Source organism: Rhea americana, unplaced genomic scaffold (assembly GCF_003343005.1).
Source record: "Rhea americana isolate MKP2758 unplaced genomic scaffold, rheAme1 scaffold_11, whole genome shotgun sequence".
Lineage (NCBI taxonomy): Eukaryota > Metazoa > Chordata > Aves > Rheiformes > Rheidae > Rhea > Rhea americana.
Window position 1 is genome coordinate 3,118,886 of NW_028185150.1, and position 11,004 is coordinate 3,129,889.

The 11,004-nt window shown below is 39.8% G+C and overlaps 1 protein-coding gene across 1 annotated transcript; it reads left to right on the top strand.

Annotated features, from left to right (window-relative positions):
• The first annotated feature begins 6 nt into the window (after positions 1 to 6).
• FBP1 (fructose-bisphosphatase 1) lies at positions 7 to 9,792 on the top strand. Its single transcript, XM_085313039.1, has 7 exons — positions 7 to 229; positions 2,771 to 2,933; positions 4,287 to 4,379; positions 5,384 to 5,527; positions 6,783 to 6,920; positions 8,312 to 8,431; positions 9,384 to 9,792. Exons 1-7 carry the CDS (start codon positions 60 to 62, stop codon positions 9,573 to 9,575), a joined length of 1,020 nt encoding a protein of 339 aa, XP_085169165.1. The 5' UTR covers positions 7 to 59; the 3' UTR covers positions 9,576 to 9,792.
• The last annotated feature ends 1,212 nt before the right edge of the window (positions 9,793 to 11,004 follow it).

The window sequence follows — 11,004 nt, forward strand, 5'->3', positions numbered from 1 at the left end:
GCGGAGGCGGCAGCAGCAGCGGCGGCAGCGGCAGCGGCAGCGGCGGCAGCACCGGCACCATGACGGACCGCTCCGCCTTCGACACCGACGTGATCACCATGACCCGCTTCGTGATGGAGGAAGGGCGGCGCGCCCGGGGCACCGGCGAGTTCACGCAGCTCCTCAACTCGCTGTGCACCGCCGTCAAGGCCATCTCCACCGCCGTGCGCAAGGCTGGCATCGCCAACCTGTGAGTGGCACCCGCGCCGCCAGCGCCGGCCSCAGACCTCTCCCTTCCCTCCTCGCCCGCCGCCGCGGCGGGCTCCTCTGGCCCCCCACACTGGGGCTTTCCCCCCGCAGAAGCGGGCTGCGCCGCTTCTTCCCGCGGCGCGCAGGGCCGCGCCGTCCTCCGCGGGTGCCTGCGGCTGGCGGACCTCAGTGCGAGCCTCCGGCGGGCYCGATGCCGCGGGCCGGAGCGCCAGKCAGACCGAAGGCTAAAGCCTGAAAAAACGGGGCTGAACTTCGCAGGCAGTAGCTTAATATCAAAGCAGCGTTTCCAGGCTGCGAGGAGTTCAATCGTTCTCTTCTGTCACATGCTGTCCGAGCAACTCGGGTTTTTCTGTGACAGCCTGGAAGTCTCAGGCTTTTAGAAACAGTCTCTGCAAGGAGCAGCAGTGTCTGTAGTCAGCCAGGCAGAGCTGATGCCGAGGAGGATTGCTCTGGGGGAAGGAAAATGGGAGGAAAGTGTTTCAGAAGATTTAAGAAGGAAGTGAGAGCTCTTGAAATGTTAAATACTTGAAACCAGTCTAGGGCGGCTGATTCCCCTGGTATTTTGCATTCTGTTGATAAGCCACATAATATGCTGATCAGGGCTTTAGACATGAGTCACTTCGTTACTTTATGAAAAATGTGGTAGAAAGAAAATGAATTTGCCTCTGCAGATCATGTAGTAGAAAATATATTAACCAAAAATGTCTCTAGAAATATAGAGTAACACTTATTATAAAATGTATCCTTAGAATGAGAGAGCGGAAAGATTTGAAGTGTGCAAAACAAAAGCAATTGCAGAAGCAAAAGAAAATGTCCCACTRTATCTGTATTTAAGATATCTTTCACTGTCTTGACTTCATATTTCATCTGATATGCTTGGCACAAGAGGGAACTAGCACATAGTGACTGTAAAGTTGTGCCTTTTATACTACAGTCCCAAGACCAAAGAGTAGGGTCTCCTGCCACCAATTTGTAGCCTTCCTTGAATCCATTTCTCATGCCTCCTACCTGTGCTTCTGTGGCTTCACTGAGGTGCCCACAGGTCAGACACCTGGGTTGCCCTCCTGGTCTCACTACCCTCGAAGGTGGATTTTTCTCTCCCCTAGTGCTGAGACAGCCAGGTTTGGACTTGTGAGCCTCCTCGGGCAGGGCAAGCACAGCTCCGGCAGCAGGACTGTGCTTTCTGACTAATGGTGGCATTTTGGTGCCACGGGCACTGCTGAGTAACGCACCCCCGGCCGTCAGAGAGTGTGGACCAGCAGTGATTGCTGGGCCCCTTTTGGGGGTTGCCCTGCAGCCCAGCCATGAAGGCACCAAGGAGCTGGACCACTGCCACCACCATCACCCCTTGTGATGTGCAAGGCACTGTGCAAGGTGCCAGCCACCCCCAAAGCTCCCCACAGGTGGGCACCAGATCTAGCCATGTGGGGGTTTTGCTATTAGGATGAGCACTCGTGCCCCGACTCCAAAGTGTAGCATTTAAAATACAATGTTTTCTAAAACATTGCAGAAGAATGTTCAAGCCACCAGAGCAGAGACAGGGAGATAATTTTGTGGGGTCTTTCATTTCTCACGCATTTCATTTCTCATATTATCTCAGGCATTAAATTCAACAAATGCAGGACATTCCTAAAGCAGCATGGTCAGCTGTATTACAAATAACAAAAACAAAACAAAAAAACTCAGTTTTCAGTTAACCAATGTATTGCAGATAAACTTAACTATAGAAGAGCCATCTGTGTGTCTGTGTAGAGCTAAGTATGACTTTTCTATTTTATGACATAATCCATAACCCAAACTTACTTTATCTTTGTTATGTATGTTTTCAAAGTTGCCTATCACAAGCTCTCCTGCTGCTTCCTCGTGCTGAATGCTTGATTCTGACTAGCAAGCAGGAAATCAGATAGCTAATTTCATTTTTGTTTCGTGTTTGTATTTCTCGGTGTTATTCCGAAAGAAACAGTTACAACTTAAAACCAAAACTAAAAATATGACAGCACAAAAATGTTGATTTAACCTCTGAACAAAGTGCTTGTATAGATATTTGYGCAGGGTATTGCTAACCAAGAGCAAATTGCATAGAGAAGTTGTAGTATAACTAAGGTAATCAGAATCATTCTCAAGGGTAAACTTTCCAGTGAGATTTTAACTTTTAAAGCAGTTATGATATGACAGCCTAGATTGTACAGACAATATTTGTGTCTTATAGTTAACAGCTAATTTAATAGCATGATTATAATTCAGTCTTTGTAGCCTGCTCTGCGTGTGTTTGTCTGCAGCTTAGGGACTATTTAAATGTAATTCCTTTTTTTGCGTTCCTTGTGTTCAGTGTATTCCCGTCTTGCTATGACAGCTGGTGCTAGCAGGTCTCAGCAAAAACCCATCTGTTAAAGAACTGAGATATAATCCAAATGAGTTGTTTTATGAGATGTTTTACAAGCATATGCTTGCCAGAAGTGGGGAACTCTGTGGGGCATAGCACTCTGTTTTTACAAAATGCTCTCTCTTTCCCTTGCTTTAGCTATGGAATTGCTGGTTCTACCAATGTGACAGGAGACCAAGTAAAGAAGCTGGATATCCTCTCCAATGACTTGGTGATTAATATGCTCAAGTCATCCTTCAGCACATGTGTTATCGTGTCAGAAGAAAACAAAGATGCTATTATAGTAGAAGCTGAAAAAAGGGTTAGTAGCTTTAAAAACCTCTCAGGACCTGATTTCAAATCAGCCTTTACAGATTTATGTCTTCAAATGTAAGAAATGAAAACTGAGCTAAAGAATTCAGAGAGAATCTGTATTTTTCTGAGTACTGGAAAAACAAGTATTTTATTATTTTCTCTCAGCAGTTGTCCTTTCTACTACTTCTGCTCCCCAGATTGTTTTACTGACTTAAAAAAGAAAAAATCTTCTCCAGAATTCGTCTCCACCTTTTTTTTTCTCTCCACTCTCCTTCATTTTGTTGTTGGGGAAACTTATTTCATGCCTATTCCTCCTGATCTCTGGAACTGTGCTCCAAGTCACTTAAGCTCTTCTGTGAAGTTTTTAGTAGCTTTGTCAGGAGATCAAATAGTGTTTTCTCTGTGTATCAGATACTGAATTCTTGATTGTTTTAGATCTGAACAAAGATGATTTTAGAGCCTGAGAGATCATTGAGGCTTAGTGTTTTGTTCTTTTTCTTAATATTAATTGTGAGCTAATATGGTGTTTTTATGAGAACACTTAGCTATATAATAGCAGTATAAAGTGTTACTGGGCTTGAATAATTTTCTGGTGTATAGGATAAAATCAAATGAAAAGCAAACAAATGCTGTTGTTATAGATAATTGTCAAAATGATTGTGGATAAAATAACAATTTGTCTGTAGTGACAGGGAAGAACAGATTATCTGAAAGGTATGGTTAGTTCAGCCATTTTCCCTGCATTGGCAATTTCCTGTATCAGTAGGAATCCTTAATATGAATAGGCAGCAGCTATTCATTTTGAAAACAAACATGTAAACATAAGCTAATAAAATATTATTGTAAGACCACAAAATTGCAGAGATAATCTCTGAACGCCTGTTCATTTCTGAACACAAGGTTTCATTAAGGTTTTAGAGTGGAATGTGCAGTAAAGTGAAATGTACAGTGTGTTAATGTCAGGTGTTAAAGCTACTTTGTAATATATTTAATTTTAGATCTAAACAAAAAAGACTGATCTTCTTAATTTATCTTTTTATTTTTCCTTATAATTCAAAAGGCAGTTTTATTAGGGATGAGAAACATAGCTCAAATAGTACATGTTGTAGAATATCTGTCAAAATGGCTCAACATTAATTAAATATTTAAAGGTAAACTAATCATTAAAGATTCTTTTTGTAAAATGATATTGCAAAACTTCAGCTTTCCTATGTCATCATCTATAACTTTAGCTAAAGATTTCCCAGCTTCTTCTGTGACTGAAACTCAGACGGTTGACCAAAATAGTTTCAAACATAAGAGTTCAGTTTCCTCACAATCTATAACAGTCTCTTAGTTTATATTATTTTGTATTTTCCAGGGTAAATATGTAGTCTGCATAGACCCTCTAGATGGCTCATCTAACATTGACTGTCTTGTTTCCATTGGGACCATCTTTGGCATCTACAGAAAGGTAAAACACTTCCATGTAGGATAGGAAAAAAATATAATTTTTCATACTTATGCAGGTCTTGATGAAATATAATTGCTTATGAAAATTGAATAAAATCCAAATAGACTTATTTCTGAAAGAACCTTTCATGATCGACTTCAAATTTGATCTCCTGTTACACAGATACTTGTATAAAATGTTTGTGAGGAATAAACATTACTCTTAAAAGGTGAGAAACAAATGTCTGTGTGCAAACCTAGCTGATATTAATTATCCAGCTAAAGGAATTTCCCCTTACAAACAAAACAGGTCTTAGATTCCTTTAATAACTGTTGAGACAAAATACCAAATGATTGTGATTTACTTGAGGAATGTGTTTTCTGTCTTTTTTTCTTCCTTATTTGGTTCATCTGTATTAATAGTGTTTTCAGCCTGAGGATAGGCTTCAAATACAGACCAGAGCTGAAACATGGTATGTGCATTTAAGTATCTAATTCACTCTAAAGGGCAGAAAGCTTGTCTGAAGGAGCGTGAAATACAGGATTTACATGTTAAAAGATAGGGGGAAAGTGCACACCTAACTGTCCATTTTAATCATCTTTTCTATGTTGTGACACACCTCAAAGTGACTTTATTTTTACATGAAGCAAAAGAAAATAAAGTCTAAGTACTTTTCATCAGCTGTAAACTTCATGAGTCGTATTTCACTGACTGTCTCAGTGTTTTGCTTTGTGTTCATCATCACCTACAAGGAGGTACACAGCTCTGCATTATCTCCTGATTCCTTTCCTGCTTCCTGCATTCCAACTAGGTTTATATAAGAACAGTTCCGGATCAATGTATTTGTCTCCTCCATATAATTTGTATTAGCACATTCTGTAGGAATCTGATTGTGGAGCATGGAAGTGTTTGTGCTAGCTGTTGCATGGATGTGGAGTAGAAGACCATCCCTACCTCAAAGAGAGTCCAGTTGCATACTAACTGTAAAAAAGAAGTAAAATTGACTATGATCCGTTCCATTGCAGGTGTCCCCTGATGAACCTTCTGGGAAAGATGCTTTACAACCTGGGCGTAATCTTGTAGCAGCTGGTTATGCTCTCTACGGGAGTGCCACGATGCTAGTACTGGCTACTTCTGCTGGAGGTGTCAACTGCTTTATGCTTGATCCGGTAAGAGTATCTTTTTCATGGGAGTGGAGATGGGAAGCTATCAAGACACTGTCTATGAGAACAATTTGTCCCAAAAGAGTAAACTAAATGAGCAATTTTCAAATGAAGGCTATTGTGGAGAAATTAAATATGTTTAATGCTTATCAGGAGTAGCATCAAGAAGTTTTTGCGTTCTTCCTGAGTGCTAAAGTGAGTGTTAGATGTGACTCAACAAAGTGAAGACAGCCAAGTCAGTGAAGCACTGCAAAATACACTGTGTCAAATAATGTGATATTTAAAAATAAGCTGTTTTGTGCAATGTAGAATGCTCCTTCAGACTTGTCTGTCTCATTTCCTTAATGCTAGGACCTTAATACTGAAGTAAACTAGAGGAACAGAAATATTTAACCATCTTTTATGTCTTCAGATCTCATCATGATGTGTAAAAGAGTAAGTAAAGCATGTGAATGTGTTTGGCATTCTAGATTGCCTTGTCCGTAGCAGTTTTAAAATAAAAGGCGTATTTACCATAATACAAAGTGATTTGCTTTAGKGATGCGCTTTAATGTAGTCAGTTAATCAGGGTCTGCCACCTGCCTGCATTGAGTTTTTTGAACTTGTCATGATCATGTAGCTGGAAATAGAACTTGGTGTTCCCTTTTAAGTAATAGCTTAAGTAACTACATGCATTTTATCTATATTCAGAACATGGATTTCAGTGTATGTGCATGTTTGTTTGTTTTAACACTAACTGGAAATTTACTTCAATGAGTACTGAATAGCCCAGCCCTTGGATACAGGGAATAGTCCTCTTGACTGCATGTTTCTGACTTACAGTTAGACTAAGCTAAGAGGAACTTAGCTTAGAATTTTTTAATATCTACAGTTATTTGGAAATGTTCAAGCTGATGCTTCAGCCGACAGTCTTAATTCTTGAACTACTCAGAGCTGAACTTTTAGTATTAGTCTAGAAAAAGAATAGAGAGCTAAATAAATTCAGTCAACTGCATTTTTTGGCATAGAATAATTATATGAAAATGGGAACAGTAGTATGAAGAAAGTTCCATGACCCCAAGATTCACTCTATGTGTTCATCACTTCTCATCTAGACTGAAAATATCCATTTTTTCATAGGTGCCTTACTCAAGGTTGTATTTATTTTAAGAAAGTGTCAACTGTTGTAAATTTCTACTAAATTGTACTTTGGATTGTTTTCCCYTTGTCTTGTAAATAAATGCACAATTAAAATTAACAGACTGATTTGCTTTCTTACTAGGCAATTGGAGAATTCATTTTGGTCGATAGAGATGTAAAAATCAAGAAGAAGGGAAGTATCTACAGTCTCAATGAGGGCTATGCTAAATACTTTGATCCTGCAGTCACAGACTACCTCAAAAAGAAGAAATTCCCTGAGGTAAAAGATCCTATTTCAGAGAAACTTTCTGATGACAGGTAACACTCATAACTTCCAACTTTACCGTCAATCACTGTCTCATGTAGGAGGTACTGTTGCAGAGCTTGTTTTCCTTTTTCTTATCTATTTACAATGTATCTGTACATAGGACTATAATTTCAGACATTAAGTTTAAGACAGAAAAGGGGATTCAGAAGATTGTGCTGCTAGTTAGAATAGCAGTTGGTGTGACCAGATATTTCATCATCCTCAGTATTATCGCACTACACCTCCCTTTTTTTTTTTTCTTCTTCCTTCCTGGCTGAGCATGAATAAGGGGGCTGGAAGCCAAACAAGGCAGTTTGTGCGGTCAAGCTGATAGGAGAACTTTGGTCTGATGGTGAAGAAATTGCATCTACATGTGAGATGATAGATCACTACTTCCTCACTGCAGCCAGAGTCCATCCCCAGATGGAGAGCTGTGCGTGGGTGGCAATAGATCGGATCGTCAGTGATAACACAGGGTGGATGCTGAGGGGCCTCTCACTTGAAAAGCGCATGTAATTTCAAGGTCTGTTTCACAGTCATGTATTTTTTCCTGGTAGTAGGAGGCCTGAAGCTTGGAGAGGTGCCCATAAAATCATATCTGTTCTATCTTACTTCTGTCATTACTGAATGTATTACGTGGATGATGAAGTATAAGCATATATTATTGTTTGCTGTTGATGTCCGGTCTTGACTTCTGGTCTTACTTTGAAGACAGACTCATATTTATTTTCATTGCAGCAGTCTGAAGGAAAGCATCTTGCCATGCTTAATGTGTTTTTTATTTGGACATTAAAATATATTTGAAATATTCCACTATATTATATAAAACTATTAAAACATATTAAAATATACTACTATTTGGAATATAATGAGGAATTCATTACAGTAATAAACTCTAAACTTTTTCTCACCCCAAGAGTTATAGAAGGTGACAAAAATGAGTAGAAGAACCAGGAAAGATTGCTCCTTTTGATTTCTCTCCCCTTTTTTTTTTTTTTTTTTTTTTCTGTTACAGTGGGAAAAACTACAACATTTGTTCCTAGAACTTGATCTTTTTGGAACTAAGAATGCAGTATTTTCCTGGGCTTATAAGGGTTGACTAGAAGCTGTGAAACATTTACTGTTGTTGGCTCTGGCATTAATATATCCTGTAATCCTCTGTCAATCCTTTTTTGGATTTTTGATTTAGAAAATTAAGGGGAAACCAAAACTTTCTCATAGTATTTTGAGTATTATGAATGAATTGCAATGTAGTGGAATTGAGAACCGCTAAGACCTCTAAGAGACCACTATGAGAAGGGGGGAAGGGGGAAATCATAACTTGGCTTACTCAAAGATTGCATTTATTTAAATATTTTTTCTAGGATGGCAGTTCGCCATATGGTGGGAGGTATGTAGGATCGATGGTGGCTGATGTGCATCGCACACTGGTGTATGGAGGAATCTTTCTGTACCCYGCTAATGCCAAAAGTCCTAAAGGAAAGGTAAATTTGAATGAGCCTGATTATAGAATATGTTATGTTATATAAATATTTCACTATAGCATTGCAGTATTTTATATAACGTTGATTCCAGAGCATATTTTTACTCCTTGGTGGCTTGTGTCTCCAGTGCTCAGGGCTGGCTACTCATGCACACTGCCACAGATGACAACAGCCTGTTGTCAGGTGACTGTTCTACTGCTTCTGCTAAAATGTTTCAGCTGGCAGCYTTCTCTTTATCCCCAAACGTTTTCAGGTTACAAAACATGAGCAGGAACACTGGAAGGGATGTGTTGTTTGCACAGACTTCTCCGTACCATCCCAGCCCAAACTGTACTRTCCCCAACCATAAGACACATTGCAAAGCATTGTAAACAACCAGGATTAGGCTGAGATTCCTACTGTAAGTCAGTATAGCAGAATCCTAGAGATAGAGGTCTCGATTTAAAAAGCTCTGCCAAATAGAAACACATCTGCATCTTCTACTTGGTAACATTACCACATCTGGTGGAACTATGCCTGGCTACCTCTGCAGGACTGTGGTCACATAGAGAAAATCACAGCCGTGTAGGCTGACAAGGGGACTGTTTATTCAGCAAAGACCTTTCATCTGTTTTGCAATTTTCCATAAATTATTGCTTCAGGTTGTAGATAAGATGCAGTTATTCATTAGAGAAAAGGAATGGCACACTCAGGGCCATGGTTTTTCTTTCCTTCCAAACAGGCCTGTATGGTCTGCTGCTTTTTAAGTGTCTTTCTTACATACAAGCTTTGTCCTCCGAAGAAGAGCACAATGCAAACATGAACTATGAAGAAAGTACTCAAATTGGGCAACTCCAGCATTCACTTTCTTTTTTAAAAGAAAAATCTATGCAATTTCATTCTTAAATCAGAAGTTTACATTAAATGTGAAGTATTTAAACTGACCACTGCCACTTTGATTTTTGTCTTTTAGCTGAGACTGCTCTATGAATGCAATCCTATGGCTTTTGTTATTGAGAAGGCTGGGGGAATAGCAACAACAGGGCATCAAGCAGTACTGGATATTGTGCCTGAGGATATCCACCAAAGAGTACCTGTTGTCTTGGGATCTCCTGATGATGTGAAGGAGTACCTTGAGATTGTCAAAAAGCATTCAGCTAAGTAAAGCTATGGGGACCGTACAGATAGGAAGAAATGCCTTACAGCTGAACCAAAGAATACACTGTGCAGTACTGGAAAAGTGAACTGTCAGACCTCTATAGCTGGAGACCAAGTGAGCCATATTTTCATAACATTTTTTTAAAGGGAAATCTTGTGTAATTTCATTGTGCAATGAGAGGCACTAAAAGATTACATTAAAGGAGGCATTAAAAGTGAAAAAAGGGGAAAATATGTTTGCTTTCTTCTTTATTATTTGTACACAAAAACCACTGTGCTACAGGAAAATAGTGTGTTGTAGTTAGGGACTAGCTGCAGACTCAGTTTTCCCTAATGAGCTACAGACTATCACCAAAATACCTGATTCCATCTCTCCTAAAAAATTTTGGTGGGAAGATTCAGTAGCCTTTTACACTCAATGACCTCTTCTAGACCAATCTCTCATTCTTCTGTAAAAGATGTGAGTGCTAATGTGGATTCACACATTGTTTCTGGACTGTAGAAGTTACTAACTGCCTTTCAGTCTGGGCCTATTCTTACTAAGAATTAACATTTGTGAAATTTTGAATTGGATAGGAAGAACATGTAGACACTCTGCTATGATAAGCCCTTCTTTACCAGAAATTAGTTTGCTTGCCTGATGAAAGAGATGAGTTTCTGTTTTGTTACCAAGGCCATCCTCACCAGATGTGCTTTGTGTTATCTTGAGAGTGTGGATTACCACAGAAAGGAGAGATTGTGCTACACAAGCAGAAAGAAGTGGTGAAGATTCCCACAGAGCATGCTGACATTTAATATGCTGATTCTGAGCACACTGCTGGGAACATGACATTAGTGCCTGAGAGCTACACAGACAATCCAGCTATCTGGGTGCAGTTTATGGCTATAGTTTACAGGCTTTTTTTGCATCAGTTCAAATCTGGCAACATTTCTCACTACCCTTACCTTTGCCAAACTTGAACAAAGGGACATGCAGATTTTGCTGTTTAGTAGAATTCAGCTGATCATTTACCCAACTGATGCAGCCTACAGTTTGTGTGTTGGTGATTTCAGGTACGACAAACCATAAACTTGCCTATCTGGGGATTTACTTCTCTGTGAATTTTAGTGCAGATAGCATGTCTGAGCATGGTTATTCACAGAAAACAAGAAATGAGGGTGTGGATGGGAGGGACCTAGAGGCAGTGGCCTGAAGGTATGCTCTGTGAGGGCTTGCGCTCAAAAAATCCTGAACTCCCGTATTCTGAAATAAGCTAAATTTTGGTGTTTTTCAGGATGTGGGCAAACCTAAATGGATGTATATAGGTGTGTTCTCCAAAGTGATGGGGAGGAGGAGTTTTTGAGAAGGGCTAGAGGGCATACTTCTTGCTGAGAAGGCTATTTCCAATGAGACCCTATTAATGAAGATAAGACTCTCAGGGATCTGATCCATTTGG